The sequence below is a fragment of the Mixophyes fleayi genome, chromosome 9, assembly GCF_038048845.1.
Source record: "Mixophyes fleayi isolate aMixFle1 chromosome 9, aMixFle1.hap1, whole genome shotgun sequence".
Lineage (NCBI taxonomy): Eukaryota > Metazoa > Chordata > Amphibia > Anura > Limnodynastidae > Mixophyes > Mixophyes fleayi.
Window position 1 is genome coordinate 119810628 of NC_134410.1, and position 18532 is coordinate 119829159.

General features: G+C 41.6%; 1 protein-coding gene across 1 annotated transcript; it reads left to right on the forward strand.

Moving 5' to 3' along the window:
* The first annotated feature begins 6563 nt into the window (after nt 1–6563).
* Nucleotides 6564–18221, forward strand: LOC142101122 (bile salt-activated lipase-like). Its single transcript, XM_075185326.1, has 11 exons — nt 6564–6944; nt 9879–10032; nt 11385–11507; nt 12366–12563; nt 13333–13463; nt 14040–14147; nt 15160–15277; nt 15892–16078; nt 16382–16585; nt 16779–16976; nt 17655–18221. The coding sequence occupies exons 1-11, from the start codon at nt 6744–6746 to the stop codon at nt 17827–17829; spliced, it is 1797 nt and encodes a 598-aa protein (XP_075041427.1). The 5' UTR covers nt 6564–6743; the 3' UTR covers nt 17830–18221.
* Nucleotides 18222–18532: the final 311 nt, after the last annotated feature.

An 18532-nucleotide genomic window follows, 5' to 3' on the forward strand; every position in this document is an offset into this window, starting at 1 on the left:
GATTTGCACTAGACTTCAAAGGGTTCCTTCCTGCTCGTTTTCCAAAGAAGCCCCTCCCAACGTGCTGTAGAGCCAATAGGAGGAGAGATCCAGCCTGTAGCGTTCTCTGGTCAGACAGAAGCATCCGCCCTTTCTAGTAAATCCGTCTAGTTACACGTCAACCAGAATTCCATAGACAGCAACACCTGGAGGATTACATTTATCTGACATGGCGTTAATCCCAATTTTTGGGACATATTCTGCTTTGTAGAGGAAAGCAGGATATAATTATTTCCGTGAATAATATTGGGACTAAGTAATATTGTGCTATATGCATAAATGTGTCTAAAAAGTCCATTACCCAAACTGCGTAAATTGAGGAAGAAAAACAGGAAATATCAATGTGGGTTATTTCAATGAAAGGGCTTTAGATTAATAGATAACACAACGTGTATATAACAAATGTATTTAAAGATAAAAACAAACAAAAAATAAATGTAAGAATAAAATAAAATCTATAATACAGCTATTGAACACAAATGTAACAGTAGAAAGGTAAGTTTTTGTTGGTGTATTCCTTGTAATATACTCTTATTTACTGCAACATAGGTATGTAAATTCCATAGTTCCACCTGCAGAGGGCACGTGACTCTTACAGGGTCTATGGGAGACAATGTCTCTGAGCTATTTCTAAAAATAAAACCTTTATTTTTCTACTGTAGTTCTGTTATAGCGGCATGTGACGTAAGATGTTTAGTTAGGTTTTCTTTAACAAACATTGGAAAATGCCCTAGGGTATGTTTTTCTTTTTTTTTTTAACATTATTTCCATCTCACAAATAGTTTCCCCACTTCCCAAAATAACACATTGTCAAAATAAAAACACACAGAACAAAAGGCAATCGCGATTCATTCAACAGCTGAATGCAGAGCAGATGCACAGAGTAATAATAATGTATGTGATGGTTTTAGATCATCTTACTGAGACCTCTAAATGACGACGTTAATAGAAGTAAATTGTTTACTACTCGTGCATAGAGTGTAAGCTCTTAAGTTAAGGACAGAGACCATCTTGTTTTTAAGGTGTATTTAACTAGGGTCAGAGCACATTTGTGTCATCATTGCTCAAGTCCTGTTTGTCTGCGTGCGTCAAGTTTTGAACTGGGTGGGAATATAACAATCTGAAGCCAGTCACATCATTAACATGTTCACAGCAGCACAGATTATGTCAGGAGATGCATATGCCTATCCGTTCATGTAATAATAGGAGAAGTGTCATGATATGATGAGGGGAATGGAGGTAACAGGAAGCCACAGACTGAGAGTTATATAGTGGAAGGAGCAGGGTCCCCCAGCAGCACAGAGTATATCAGGAGATGAGTGATAGTGAGGACAGGGCTGCATTTGACAGGGGCAGTGACATGATTTGAGGAGGGGAATGGAGGCAGCAGGAAGCCACAGACTGAGAATTATATAGTGGAAGGAGCAGGATCCCCAGCAGCACAGAGTAGAGTTGTGAGGTTCCTGACAAACTGATGCAGGAATATTTTGGTGTTTGAATGTGTCTATATATAAACAGATCTTTATATGCAACTTTCTTTTTAAGTGTATGCACTGTTCCCACATAAAATATGTAAATATTTTTAGATGGTTTCTCCATAAGCCTTTTCTCTCGTATTAATCCCAAACATGAAATGGCTTTTTAATGATCTCATGTTCAGACCATTCTTTCTAATAAAACACTTTTAAAGCCACAATAATGATGAAGCATAATGAAGACAGGGATCCAAATAATCTCTCCAGTTATAGCCCAACACTGTCCCCACAGCTAGTTTATGGAACCCCCCCTCTTTGCCGTTTCCCATTACGAGTGGTACCTGTGGCGGGTTATTCTGGCATGCAGAGGGCTTGTTTTGGAGCCCCATGTCTGCTGAAGCCCCTTTGGGATCCTCCCCCGGTGGAAGAAGATTGTCCTCTGGTGGTAGTGGCCCTTGGCCTACCAAAGGGATGAATGTGCCGAAACCTGGGTTGCCTTGGTTTAACACTGCTGACAGGCAGAAACAAGCTCTTGCCTCCAGGGGCTACCTTTAAGATTTGGTCCAGCTTGAAACCAAACAGAGTAACACCATCAAGTGGAAAGACTTCAGCCTACACTTTGAGTCCGTGTTAGCCGACCAAAAAGCACAGCCAGAAAGAACACCATGAGACCAAAAGGCTGGAGTTAATGGAAACCGCATCCCAAAAAAGTCAGAAGCTTATAAGAATATGTTCAGACAACACCAACAATTCAGCCCTAGGTCTATCTTCTTGTAGACCCTTAGCCAACTGTTCTGTCCATGTTTGAATGGCCCTGTTGACCCAGGCTGTACACATATGTAGTCGAAACAAACTTCCTGCCCGGCACATATGCAGATCCAAGAAGAAAGTCACACTTTTTATCTGTGGCCCAGAGTGAAACTGCATCCTGCCCCAGGAATATCAGTGGGTCTGGTTAGGTGGGCAATAGGAGGATACAATTTTGGAGAACTCTTCTACTTAATAGACTCCTCCGAAGGCAAGGGGTAAGGCGATTTAAATTGACCTGGCATCTGAAGCTTTTGCTCAGATTTCTGCCAGGCCTCAGATACTAACTTAAGAACTGAGGAGAACTTGGAAAACCTGTTTCTTTTGCCGTTTAAAATGCAGGAAGCCTGGAAATCTGTAACCTCAGGCTCTGCCAAGTCCTAAAGTCTGTCTAATGCTCAGGATTAAATCATCCACATGCTAGAATTTAGAGGTGTCCTCAGAACTATAAGAGTCTTCTCCCTCAGGCTCCTGTAGCAACAACCCCTCTCAGTTGGGAATAGGCACCTGAATAGTCTTAGGAATCTGATGTTTGCCTGTTGTCCTATGGGGGGAGGGTGGCTAAGAAGGTTTTCCAAAGGGAAGAGCCTAGATGGCCTTGGCTAGAGATAACGCCAGACCTTCCTCAGCCTGGGAGGCCCCGCTCTCAGGAGGTGAAGGCGGAATGTGTAGTGCGGTTAGCGAGATGAGTCGCCTACCTCATTGGTCAGAGAGATTACCTGAGTGAGGCCGGCTATGGATGTTGCCGATGACTTAGCCCAAGCCGGTTCCTCCAAGGCCTCCGATCGGTGCAGTCGCGGGCATACACTGAACCCGGAATTCCACCTCGCATGTAGCACACAGGCGAAACGCGACAATTGTCCACAAGGTGATTTAATATTACATTTGGCACAGGTATAATGCTGCACAGACTTTCCAGAGGAAGTCCCTTTAGCCTTGGAAGCCCTTTTCTCAGACATAGTGTTATATATCCAAAAAAGGTGTGCAGGGTATCTAAGATATAGACTGATATATTAAAATACATGAGAAATAAGGCAACAATGGACTCAGAAAAATTGTGTAAAACCAGATAAAACATAATGAAACACTGTATAATGTATAACGGGTAATAAGTATAAAGTCGTAGAACACACAATCAATAGGTATTACCAGCATGTAGAAGGTGAGTAAACTCCCTGAGGAATATAAGAGCCCAGTTGGTTATAATCCTGAACACAAGGTGATAGGAAACAGACAAAAATGTGCATATATAGACGCCTGTGAGATGGCACCAGCGAGGAGGGGACAGCTATCCTCAAAATGCCCAGCGCAGGAGAAAACCTGCGGGAAAAAAAATAAGCCCCATTGTAGAGGGCAGACATTCATTATGAAAGACTTCCTTCCTGTAACATGCGCAGCAACTGTTTTCTCCATCGGAGATCTGTGACGCAGGCACTGCGGTGGCTGAGCCGTACTCTTAATGTTAAGAACTGCTTGTTGCCAAGGGGACGCCGGTAAGCCATCGGCGTCTCCGCATGTGCCGGCAGCTGCGCTGTGTTCTGTGAATCCTCCCTTCACCTCCATATTCTGAGCGGAACTTCCCTGCTACTCTATCGCCCGTGCGGTGAAGAGGCGGGAGGAGAAAGCCAATAGGCTATTCACAGCGTGGGAGGCGTCCCTATACAGTAAAACAAACGGGATAAATACTGCGTAAAGAAATACAAATCCAGGGCCAAAAAGGCACTTAACCTAAACCCGAGGATGGCTCTAGATGGGAGGGGATAGGGGAGGGACTAGCCGCTCAAATAGTTTGAGCTTTCAACATCGGCTATTTATATAGCGCCACTTATTCCGCAGCGCTGTACAGAGAACTCGCTCACATCCGCTTAAAAGTGCCTTTACTCCAGATCCACCTGCTCTATCCCATTGTCGCAATGTCCACCAATGGCAGGAACGAGAAATGTATTGATGGTTAGACGTATGGGACCAGGTAGCCAAAAGTTCAGAAAATGCATATAAAAGCTACCTCTGGTACGTGGTGTCAACCAGACTCCATATAATATTCTCTGCAACTTCATCTATGTGTTTGAAGGAATACAATCAGGATGGTGTATTCGGTGGTCCTACATTAAGATGACCCCTATCGGGGACAATGTCCTAAATCATTGACCATAATCTCCAAAAAGATCCCCTGGTGCTTTCTACTTTGTAAACAATTTTAAGTCTCTTGCTAGACACACTAACAAACTGGTTTTCCATGTATTTGAAGTGGCCAAGGTAACTACTGAAGCACATCACTGTTAAAAATATACACATCCCCCCTTATCCCTCTAAGCTGTTAGTGAGAAAACTTGGTATGTTGCCAGACTGGAGAAGATTACATAGTACCTACGTGACGAGAGGCACACGTTCTAAGAGACCTGGTCACCATGGCTGGAACATCAAACAATTCATACCTTCACTTCCTATGACATATTTCTTTGACGACTGCGTAATTACAAAATACATGTGAAGCTCTTTTTATTGGCATCTATATTCTAGGACCTGACTTCCTATACTTCTAAACATGTCGCTATACATCCCTCTCATTATTTTCTATATCCCCCTTCCCCATATTTGTCATAATAAGATGTATTTTCTTTACCTGAAAACAATGTAAAGTTAATCATACCCTGTCGTTCAACAAAATGACTTGGGGGTGAACGCAACATTTTAGCCAAAGAAGTCATGTGCTGACGCACCAGCTTTGCAAAACCTGTGCGTAGTGATGTTTACCTCATTGAGGAGTTGGTGTGGGTCAGGTAGTGGAGAGGGGCATAGTCTGTGCAACTTTTAATTGGTCTTTATCTCCTTTTGGACCATATGTATCCTATTTTGAAGTGTATAGGAATATAGCAACCAGTAGCCAAACAAATCGTTGGAAGGTTTACAGCATAGCTAAGCAGCACAGAGTATTTCCAGAGATAAGTGAGTTTGAGTTAATCATATGTGAGGCAGCGACTCCTCTTTTGTTACTGTGAGCACATGGCTACAAATGACAGGGGCAGTAACATGATGTGAGGAGGGGAATGGAGGCAGCAGGAAGCCACAGACAGAGTTATATAGTGGAAAGAGCAGGGTCCCCCAGCAGCAAAGTTTTTTTGGATCTGTTGCTTAATCTTTATTAATATTCCTAATGCCAGCTCCATTTAATCCATTTAAAAATGGGGAATCGGATTCAGCAACAATATAGTAACGTAAAATAAAGCTCTCCCACTGTAAAGCTGAATAAGAAGGAAGCACCAACTGTTGCTCTAGAATGAATTTTATTTAATGGGTTAAGGCACCAATGTACATTTTTGTGAGGGTGACAAATTAATTTTAACCAGCTGCTGACTGCACACCATATTAAAAATGTGTAACATTAGCTAGTTCTCTGTATTGTAATTTTAAAACTGCAGGCAAAAAACGGCTTCCGCACTCTCCTGGGAAGGTTCCAGGAACCCTGATCGCAGCACATGTCAGCTCTCTGTGCTGCTTCCTTGTCCGGAGGAGAAATCATGTGATGTCACACAGTGACCTCACAAGGACTTCCCCAGGCAGAGGTTGTTGTAAAAGTAACAGGAGAGGCCTGTAGCACCATTGAATCCATGCAAACTATTAAAAGTAGCTTTATTAGACACAATTTACACTGAATCCTTTAGTGTTTCTTACCAGATCCAGTTTACACTGAACCCTCTAGTGCTTCTTGAGATCCAGGTTACACTGAATCTTTTAGTGTTCCTTATCAGATCCAGTTTACACTGAATCTTTTAGTGTTCCTTATCGGATCCAGTTTACACTGAACCCTTTAGTGCCCCTTATCAGATCCAGATTACACTGAACCCTTTAATGCTCCTTGTCAGATCCAGTTTACACTGAATCCTTTAGTGTTCCTTATCAGATCCAGATTACACTGAACCCTTTAATGCTCCTTGTCAGATCCAGTTTACACTGAATCCTTTAGTGTTCCTTATCAGATCCAGTTTCCACTGAACCCTTTAGTGTTCTTTATCAGATCCAGGTTACACTGAATCCTTTAGTGCCAGCAAAAGGGTAGACCCATTAAAACAACAAACCATGTTCTCCACAAGTAAATGTTAAAATAGAATATATTTGGCATTGCTATACTTGTGATCACTGCTGTATTAATACTATCTAGCTGATTAGGTTTAGGTATTTATTCCAATATGCTCCCCCAGAGATGGGGGGGGGGGGGTCCTCTGGCCATGAAGTCCACTCTTATAGTTCGACATGATAAAATAATAATCAGTTGAAAGCTCAGTTCTCCTTTAAGTGTTAATTGGGAAACGACAGCGGTCTGCTTGGCTCCGATACTGTCGGAAGCTGGCCATGCTGGGACAGTCAGATAAATGGTGGGAGCAGCTGGTCTGAATCACACAGGTAATTGCTGTGTTTCTGGCAATGCCCAGTTTTGGCAAAACTATCAAAGAACTGCTCAGACGCAGAAGGGCGTTTTCAGGTATACCAGTGTGTATATATATTAATGCCGTGGGGATCTGTGTGACCCCACAGTTAGGGAAAGCACCTGTGGGAGAGGCTATGGCGTGCTTGGTAATCTTGTTGGCTTTTGCCCGCCTCCTGGTGGCTGCCCATGCTGCAACGGTAAGACCCAGATGTTTATTGTCATTTTTGGGTGGAAACAATTTCTAAGCGCAGATGTACTTGTAGCCAACATTATTAGAGGTGACATTGGGAAGTTTTTTTATTTTTTTTTTAAATAACACCACTATTAACCTCGGACAATAAAGACAGTCCCGTATTGCCATCATCAGTCCACGGGTTTACGGTCTTGACCCTTTAAGTTTTGCTCCATGGCACAATCCACACGGGCGCTTCGGAATCTGTGGCGCCCTATAAACGATGAGGATTTTCCGGTACTGAATGTTTTTGACGGTACCACTTCTCTTGTTCTGTGTTGTGCATGCAATACCTAGGGGTAAATGTATCAAGCTGAGAGTTTTCCGGCGGGTTTGAAAAGTGGAGATGTTGCCTATAGCAACCAATCAGATTCTAGCTATCATTTTGTAAAATGTACTAAATAAATGACAGCTAGAAACTGATTGGTTTTTCAAACTCGCCGAAAAACTCTCAGCCTGATACAGTTACCCCCTAGAGTTTGTTCTCATTGTGTTTTGAAGTTAATATTTGCAAAAGGGAAGTACTTAAAAATAAGGATATTACCAGTTTCAGTGGTGATGTCACATTCAGGGTGTCTGTCCAGGATATTCTTGGATGTAATTGTACATCAGGAAAGTGTCTCTCAAGTGACTATTCCAATGTTGGTAACTATAACTTGTATAATACATTTCAGTGAAAAGAAAATTAGAAAGTAATTATTACCATTATTCTTCCAGTGTTTAACGATCATCCCCATATAATTGTGTTTACCATTTTGTCTGTTAAATTTTGGATCTTGTTTTCCTATTTCTATTAAATCAGCTTTCATATTTACATATACATATTGTGGTTTATACAAATTATTACATTTATGATTTACACTTCTTAACCTGGCTATTTATCCAGATATACTGAGACACTGAGGACAATGAGCAGAGCGGGAGCTTTGGAAGGATTGACCTACATGAAGCGGCCCTCCCGAATTTAGCTGTGGTGCCCAGTAATGCATAGTAACCCCCATAAACATTTTATATAGAAATTAATATTGGGCCTGAATATATACATACATACTTATATACCTGAGCTGTATACCCAGGTACTGTTATGACCTATGTTTGGCTGGGTGACAGAGCCAGAGAAGGAGGCCATTGATTAGCCTTGTTTTCCGGGAAGATTACACTAACATATTGATCAGCAGTTCCAGCCGCCGGAGGTATATAACTCATGTAATGCAACCACTCTGGTGATTAGATTGCACACAAGCCAGCGCGGCCTTGTACCAAGTATACTACACCAGTATCAGATGGTTTTGTTTACTGCTGCTGAGACGCAATCATCAGTACATTTATTGTTGGCCTTCCAGTATGCTGCAGTATAGAAAAGAGGGAAGTAGGATTGTGGTATGATTGCCAACTGTCCCTATTTCAGGCACAGTCCCAGCTTTGAAATATGTTACCAACTTTTTTTTATTATTGAGCAACTGTACCAGTACACTTTTATTCTACATCTTGGATATAATTCTAATCTCCCTTCCTATTCCTTAGAGCCTTGATAATAATTTTTTGTTGACATAGAGTATTAAAAATGCAAAACATAACGTGTATTCAAATTCAGTATGAAAGTCATTAACAAGTGCGGAAGTACAGGGAGTCAGTTTCCTAGAACAGTGACCTCACAAACACAATGCACTTTATATATGGTTACACCCATGGCAAGAAAGCAGCCTATCGATACCTCGGGAATATTGGTTCAAACAGACTTATCGCTGCGGTATAACATGCATTTATCCCCATGGCAGCTGAACCATAAAAGTATGCATGGTGATAAGTGTTACATATCTCTCTGGAGATCCCCGTTCTGCTTTACTGTGTGAGAGTCTGGTGCATATGTGGAATTGTAAGCTCAGTTTTAATAAATAATTATCATTTTAATTACATAGCGGGTTTCTCGCCAGGGAACTCAAAGCACTTTGCATTTTCAGAATAAAAGCCTAATACAAAATAAACATGAAATATTAACAGAATGCACGGAACGGCGCAGGTTAGTTAATATTCTGGCTGCTGGATTTTGTACCAGCTGCAAACGGTGGAGTTCTTTTCCTGTTGCACCCAAGTAGAGTACATTGCCGTAGTCCAAGCATGAGGACACAGATGCATGTATGAGTGTTAGAAGATCTGGGAGAATCAAATGCTTGGTTCTGACCTATGTGCTTCAGATTAAAGCATGAGGATTTGATCATGACTGAAACCAGACGTGTCAAGCCACAATCAAGGTCAACACATAGATTCCGCACATGATTATAGTTTGGCAGCTCAGAACCCCCAAGCTTCACTTTAGTTGGATGAACCATTTGCTGTCGTCATCTGAGAATGAGCTCCTATCATAAGAACCTCTGTTTAATCAGGATACCACTGACTGTCATCCACTCCTGGAGCTCTGCTAGACAGATATTGAAGACTGATATTGGTTTCTTAGTCCTCGGTGCGAAGGAGTTGCGTATTCTATGTATAGCAGCGTTAGTCCTGGCCATTACGTCTGATTATGTCACCTAGCGGTAGCATTCATGCTGAATGGGAGACGGGATAGAGCCCTGTGGCATGCCGCCTGACTGCCACTGGTGCAGAAGTCTCTGTACTCCTCAAGACAGCCTGTTCTTTGCATAACTGGCCATTTAGAGATAAATAGACTCTCCCCGTGCAATAACTTAGGGCACATTATCGCCAATGCTTACCGACAGCAGCATTACTGCCGACAATAATTGAGTAACCCCGTTAATAAGTTGAGTGAACAGATACCTCTTCTCACCAGCAAAAGCGCTCTTTGTTATTTAGAACAAAACAAAAGCCAATTGTGTCTCCAAATTTACAGACCCTTTAAGTTCATGTTTCTTTTGGTGACATTTTGAGCTTGCCTTTACAGCTGGGCGTGGTGTACACAGAAGGGGGGTTTGTGGAAGGAACCAGTAAGAAGATCGGAATCATTTCTCCTGATTACATTGACATTTTCAAAGGGATTCCATTTGGGGCTCCTACAAAAGTTCTGGAAAAACCTGAAAAGCATCCAGGCTGGTCCGGTGAGTCAACTTTCTATGTCCTTACCGTTTGTGTTATGGTAACGTCTTCATGTCTGTGACTAGTGTGCTAAGCAGTTTTAAAGTTATTGAATGTGGAATAGTTTTTTTAAAGAACCACAAAGGCTGAATGGTGAAAGATCAGTCGTATTGCAATTATTATGCAGAACTAATAAAACAATAACCCGTTTTAGAACTACTCTCATGCCCACGTAAGACCCTGCAGATCTGATATGTAACCACGGCACAGATTTAATTTACTGAGATCCACCACAGCAGAGCGGATTGTCATTGGCCAGGGCATGTGCTCAGCTCCCCCGGTAAAGGTAGAAAGCTAATTGGCCACGAGGCACTTCCGGGATGCAACACCAGTGGGCAAAATTAACCACAGAGCTCAGATGGCACTTGGTCATCAACCTATATGAGGGTACACTCTGACCCAGGTGTGTGGTTCAAATATGATCAATTCAAAAATGCCCTCAGTCCCAGAAGTTTAGTAAAGACAGTTATACATGAGTATTGTCACAAACTCATCGGCTTGTTTTTATAGGTGTAATTTGAGCTGGACCAAGCTGGAATTTGTGGAAAGGCCACATAGGCCTGACCGTTGGGCTGCCGTGGTGGCAGTGGCCCCAATTAGTTGTTGTATCGCACTCCTTGTCCCCTTTAACCATAAGCTTCAACCAGGGAAGTGTCCGTCAGGGATCTGGGGGTAGATTTATAAAAATTTCTAAAAAGAAAAAAGTGAAGGTGTTGCCCAAAGCAATCAATAAGATTCTAGTTATCATTTTCTAGATTAGAACATATTAGGTAAACAATAGCTATAGAATCGGATTGGTTGCTATAGGCAGCATTTCCACTTTTCCATTTTAGAAGTTTTATGTAAATGTACCCCATGGTCCTCTTTCACTGCACCGAAAAAGGGAGCTTCTGAAAGAAGGGAGGTAACAAGGCCTCCTCTTATAGTGGATAGAGGTGTCTAGCAGAGGGCATCTTGCTATACCAAGTCCTTGTAAAAAAAACCAAAAAAAACACGATGATAATGATGAAAAGTGACCTCTGTCTATCCCTGAACTGTTCCTGAAATTCCCATACTAATTAAATCGTGTTGCAGTGCTCCTCGCAGTGACTGTGGGATGATGCACTTATTGATCATGTTTGTCTGCGTTATCACAGAGAAGTATCAATTATATACTACTTTCCTTTCTGGTTTTTAGAACTCTATGGATAATGGGTTTCCAGATAAGAGATACAGAGGTTTTCCTGTAGCCTACAATGAAAGTATACTGCCTCTAGTGTTAGTTTAAAGTATTATTAAACTTCATATTTCTGCTTCCTGCGATTCTTCCCCCTAGGTACTCTGAAAACCACAGAATACAAACCACGTTGTATGCAAACAAACTTGGTCCAGAATGGTATACGTGGAGAAATGGACTGTCTCTACCTAAATATCTGGGTGCCTCAGTCTCGCTCATCAGGTCAGTAAAGAGAATGTAATGTCTGTCCACCTTTAAAAGGACAACTAAACCTCAAAATAATTTATATATTGTACAAAGCGGGAAGATAATACACATAGCAACGTGAAACTCGCCTTTACACTTCATCTGTTACAAAGCAAAATCTATTAGAGTGTTACTCTGTTTTCAGTCATTGGTAGACGGCTGAAGCCGCCTCCCACATCTGTAGGACAGCCTATAGGAGACCTGTAGCACCAGACTGACCCGACAGAAAAATACTATCAAACACAATAGTATTATGCAAAGTCCCTGAAATTCTACTAGAATACACATACATCCTGACATTCTACTAGAAAAGAAATTACATTAATCTTTTTAATTAAGTATTTTAATATAATAATATTATTACTAAAACATTCTTTTTATTTTTTTACTTTAAAAAAATAGCCTTTCAGCTATAGAATATTTAAATATATATGTTGGGTAGGGGTATACCTCCTTTGTCAATTTAAACTTTTTACATCTATTACATTGCAGTGCACATAACTGCACTACAAATGTTTATTCCACCATAGTTACACCCAATGTGCTGCCCCCAACCACTTATTGCCCATCTTGAAACTCAACAGCAGGTGCAGATCCCGCTGCAATGATATAAAAAACCGACAGATGGGTTTTCCTTGTCATCTGCCCATTGTAATTGTTATCTATCTACTTATCTTTGTAGAGGAACTTCCAAAGAGGGAAGGTTTCCGCAGCTAATGCAGTTGTCCTGCTGATGTTGCCACAATTTATTGTAAATCCCGTCCAATATGTGAAAGAGAGCCCTTTAATTATTATTCTATGTACTGATTGATATCCCTTATCCTATATATTCAGTGTCATCAAAATTACCTGTTATGGTTTGGATTTATGGTGGAGGATTTCTGCTCGGCGGCGGTCAAGGAGCCAACTTCTTGGACAATTATCTGTACGACGGAGAAGAGTTGGCTCTCCGTGGTAACGTCATTGTGGTGACCTTCAGCTACCGAGTGGGACCATTAGGATTCCTCAGCACTGGAGACGCCAACGCTCCTGGTAACTCTTCTCATTAAGTCAACGATGCCCTCACTGAATAATTATAATCTATTTTTAAAAGATGATGGGCATCTGTTTTATTTGAGTCTGGAGGTTATGAGACTAGACTATAAGTATTTGTAATAAAATTGAGTTCTGTGTACACAACAGTTTTGTGGTTAGGAAGTTTTTCCATGTTTTAGAAGTCCTTGAGGGACATTTATGAAAACTGGTGCAGAGACGAAAGTTACTGTTACCCATTGCAGCCAATCAGATTCTAACTCCTTTCTGTAGTTCAGTTTTGAAAATGAAAATTAATGTCTGATTGGTTGATATGACTTATAACACCTTTTGCCTGTGCTCTTGTTTTGACAAATGTCCCTTATTGAGTCTGTTGACCTCTAAGACTTTAGTACTGAGGGATAGACACCAAGTGGCATCATAGAGTATTGATTTATGGCTCTTAATGGGTTACCTGCTCCGACTGCGTTGTATACATTATCCATAGTACATTCATAGTACGCAGCAATAACAAACATATATGTGTGGATAATTAAAGGTTAGACTATTGCTCGCAGATACTTCAGAAACAATGAGACAATTGTTTGAGAGAACAATCGCTTGAGGCGAATTTCTGCAATTGCTTTTGCTGTCACTCACGCACTGTCCTTTCCGTTCCCCTCCAAGTCCCTCACCTTTACCGGGTTCGCTCACCTACCCTCTTCCCTAACTCTAATAATATATTAATTTATTCATCAACATGCCTCAATCATGGCTTCTTTTTGACCAGGTAACTATGGTCTGTGGGATCAGCATATGGCCATAGCTTGGGTGAAGAGGAACATCGCTGCTTTCGGAGGTGACTCTGAGAACATCACCATCTTCGGCGAGTCGGCCGGGGCTGCCAGCGTCTCGTTGCAGGTAATGAACTCAACCATCATCATCTTCATCATCATTTATTTATATAGCGCCAACATATTCCGTAGCGCTTTACAATTGGGGGACAAACACAATAAACTAATAAACAAACTGGGTAAAACATTTAATGAGAACCAAATTGATGTGACTAGGGGTGCCTGCCTAGGGTGCAGTGTTTTGCTACAACTTTAGGACTCAAACAGTATCTTCAGGGTCTTGTCTATAGCACAAATTGCCTGCATCGTTCATATAAGCTGTAATGACCTATATAAACTATGCACACACAGTAATTGTACAGAATATGTAAGTATTGCACTAGAATAACCTACGAGACACAAATAAACAGGCAATACATTGAAATACCAGCCCCTGCTGCCGGGATGGAGCGACTACTGTCATTATCTATGTAGACGTTTTCCCACCCCCTCCAGGAGTAGATCTTGGCTGGGGCATTTCAGACACCTCCACTGATCTCCCAGCCCCCTCCCCACATGTTAATTGTAAACATATTTCTGTGTACCTTAATGCTGACGTATTGTTCACAATGTTCTAACCTGACTCCTCCCCTCTCTGTTTCAGACACTGACCCCGTATAATGTTGGACTGATCAAGCGAGCCATCGGTCAGAGCGGGGTGGGTCTGTGCCCATGGGCTATTCAACAGGATCCCTTGTTTTGGGCTAAACAGGTAACGTCTTTATCAATGCTTTTCTTCACTGACTGATCTGTTTCCGATCTATCCCATGTTATAGGACAACCCCTCCCAAAATGGAAAATTCAGTTTTCAGTCGCGCTCAATAAGTTGAACGATAATACTGAATATTATTTACGTGGGGTCCCGGGTTCCTTTCAGATCTCGTTTACCCTTTTAAAGATACAATAATAATGTTCTGTCCTGCAGTTATCCAAATGGAAATATCAGTTAAAGAACGTGAATAGACAGCAGCGGCTTCATATAATACAGCCGTGATCCTAGTGATTTAAGTACTGGAGGGGTTGATGCACAATGGCTAATCAGAAGCAGTCAGATGAAATAAATGCGTACTGTACGCAAAACATATTGATGTACGTCCACCTCTAAATGACCTCTTCAGTGCACATGAATAGATTATGAAAGAGGGTTCATTGACAATACCAAGGCAAGCAGCAAAACAAGGAACCACCAAACTGTTTAGTATTAGTTTAAATTTAAAGAACTCCACCCAAACTTTCCAGTCATCCTTTAAATACATTTCCATTAAACCAAGATCTATTTGTATTTTGCAGAAACAAATCATTTGAGAAAGGCATCCCTCAAAGACCATAATTTAAAGGCCCACCAATAATATAGAAGTCCATTTGACATTACAGGGCATCTTATTTTATTCATAACTATAGATGGAACAGTCAACCACACCATAAAGAGACTATTATCAGTCTTTTTAGGCTCTGACTGGCTCCCTATAGGGACTTTTGATAGAGGAAGTCTGTACAGAAAAGCCTTCCGCGTGATTATACCCCTATAACAAATGCATTTAGCAGTGAAACTTTTACAAACCTATTTTGTGAATGTTACTAGTAGTCTTGTATATAAAGGAACTTGGCTTTAGCGGTCCTCCAGCATCAATGAGCATTATTTTATTAATACTGTGCTTTGTATATCTAATATAACTCATTCACAATACAGGGATATTTTCTGAGAACGGTTATCATCATTGCAGATTGCAGCTAAAGTTGGCTGCCCCGTGAACGACACGGCGGAGTTGGCTGACTGCCTGCGAAGGACCGACCCCAGCGCCATCACCGTGGCCTATACATTGCCGCTGACCAACCTAAACTGTGAGTGTCCGTCACTAGGAGAGAAAACAGAGATAAACAATGGAACAATGGGAATAAAGTGGACACAATGATATCACTAACACGTTACTCGAAGTGGAAGTGTGATAATGCAGCCTATAAATTAACTAGGAGCCCGTGATATGACCAAGGTGTCAGACATTTTGGCCATAACTTCGTATCCTATTTAATTAACAAGTGCGCTAATAATTGCCTGCTCTCTTCTAAATGGATATTAATGTGAGCACTCAAACCTGTTATGATGTAATGTACAATGTAGACGGCACTTTGTATTTACACAACTGTGTCTGTGTGTTTTCCACGGCCATATTTAGACCAGTTTTGTAAAAACTAAGGGGTATATTTACTAAATATATTTACTCAACTGTGGGTTTGAAAAAGTGGAGATGTTGCCTACAGCAACCAATCAGATTCTAGCTGTCTTGTGTAGAATGTACTAAAAAAATGATAACTGGCATCTTATTGGTTGCTATAGGCAACATCTCCACTTTTTAAAAACCGCAGTTCAGTAAATATACCCTCTAAAAAGTTTTAGGTGGCGGTATCCTTGAAGATCGGCTGATACCTTTAAGGCTGCTTCTCTTCTCTTTGCGCAGATCCTCTGGTGCACTATTTGGCTTTCTCCCCGGTCATCGATGGAGACTTCATACCGGATGAGCCCAGGAATCTTTTTGCCAATGCTGCTAATGTGGATTACCTAGCAGGAATCAACAACATGGACGGGCATCTGTTTGCTGGCGTTGATTTACCCACCATAAACAGGCCGCTCAAGAAAATTTCCGTGTGAGTGTCTGGTCTTGTTCAACAGCGAGAGAGGTTTACATATGGGTTGGATTCTTCCAATTTGAGTTCCGAGGGTTGATATTAGAATCTTCTAATCAGTCGTAGCATTCTATTGAAACACACACACACACACACCCACACCCACACACACCAACTAGCTGGGATTATCCCCAAAAATTATAGGATGACGTATTAAGCCTCGTCCTAGGAAAACCAGGTGGGATTGGTCTGTTCCATCAGTAGATAAGTGCCCTCAGAGATTGGGTTACTTCAGACACTGATCTATTGGTGATTGTCTAACAGGGAAGACGTACGAAAGGTGGTGGAGGGCTTGACACTCGCTAAAGGTGCGGAAGGATTGGATATCGCTTTCAACCTTTATGCCGAAAACTGGGGCACAGATCTCGATCAGGAGGTCATGAAGAAAACAGTGGTCGACTTGGAGACGGATTATATTTTCTTGGTCCCAACACAAGAGGCTCTCGCCCTTCACTATCAGCACGCCAAGTAAGTGATAATATACCACGGTCCCTTATGTATGTATGACCAGGTTTATATTTCGTGAGCATGTTCCTTGTTATGTGATAGGGGATGGAGAAGGTCCACACAACTAAACACACAGACTGTTTCTGTATTTGCTCTTAGTACATGATCCTTTAATCTTATTACTAGCTCATTTGAATGATTTTTATGAACACAGAAACGCCAAGACCTACAGCTACCTGTTCTCTCACCCAACCCGCATGCCAGTATACCCGAGCTGGGTGGGTGCCGACCACGCCGATGACCTGCAGTTCATGTTTGGTAAACCATTCAGAAACCCTCTAGCTTACCGGCCCCAGGACAGAGATGTCTCAGGCAATATGATGGCTTATTGGTCCAACTTTGCAGCAACCGGGTAAGAATGACGCTCAATGTTCAAATATAACTTATAATGGGCCTGATTCAGGCGTGAGAAGTATTTTGAGCTATTGTGTATGTACCCAGACTGGGAGGTGGTCACAGATATGGCTGAATAAGCGGTTTTATTGGTCAGGGGCAGATGTAACAGATAATGATAATGACGAACACCCCAACTAATCAACCACTTGAAATTAGAGGTTTGCGAATGATTTGCAGACACTTACTGAGATGTTACTAGTCGTTTGGGCGTCGATTGGGATTTGCAGAGTGTGAAAAGAAAAAACATAAAATAAAAAGTTTTTGTACATGTTTGCAAGTTGGGCGTCAGTGTCTGAGGGGAGTGCGTCTGTTGTCAAGAGGAACACCTGCTACTCCTTCAGACCGGGACGCATCAAAAATGCGCCATTTTCAGTCGCAATATATATATTGTGAGCTCAGGTTAATATCCCCTTGGTTTTTGAACATAATTACTTTAATTTACCTCACAATGTGTAGGTATATGGCTGCTCCCATTAGCATTCATAGATGTCACCTTTTTTACCTCACACCTCAGAGATGTCACTGGTGCTTATTAAACAAATAGGCTACGTAATTAGGGATATTGCCCCTCCACCGTTAGCTGGGTCATGCATGCCCATAGAACTGAAAGCCCTGTCTTTTTTTTTTTACACAGCGATCCCAGCAAAGGACATTCTAAAGTTCCCACCCCTTGGTTAACTTACACCACGCAGAATGGACAATACCTGGAAATCAATAACAAGATCAATTATAGCTCCATGAAACAGGGTCTGCGTTCCCCTTACGTCAGATTCTGGGCCAGCACCTACCGAAATCTACCCAACCTGTAACCGAAACCTGTGACCCACAATTAAAATTTAGATTTCAACAACTTCTCTGGTCTTTATATTTGTTTGTTTTTTTGTTCTACCGCTATTATTAACTTATATTTCACGCAGTAAGAGCTTTCTAATAACATACTTCATTTACAGTCTCATAGTTTATAACAACAAGTTTTACCCACAGACCTGAGGGACAAAGGCTCCGCTAGGGATTCTGGGTAGCTATGAAAATCGTCCCTTACTTGCCCCTGGCTTTCTTGCATGGATATAGCCATTGACCAGAGGCTGGCTTGCAGTTTTCAGCCCAGGATTGAGCCTCATTTAAGCAGTCTTTTAGGAATATTTTGAAGGCAAAAAAAAAATTAAGGTAGTCTAGTGCAAGTGTGGAACCGCATGTGTTACTTAATGATAATGCAAGCTATCGGCCTGTTAGAAACTAGTGACGCTGCTGAGGACGTGACGAGATTTACACCAGCAGTAATAACAATGCAGCCTATCAGATTACTGGGATCCTGTGATGTCACTGCTTCCTAGTGAACGATAGGCTGCATTCTCTCGAATATTTGTACAGCTAATACAATGGCTGCCTCCACTGTGTATAGGCGAACGCCGCAAATGAAAGGAACTATGCTTGAGAAGTTAAAGGTAATGGGGGCACAAGACATTTACATGTAATATAGAACCACAGCGTCTATTTTACAACCTCTAACCA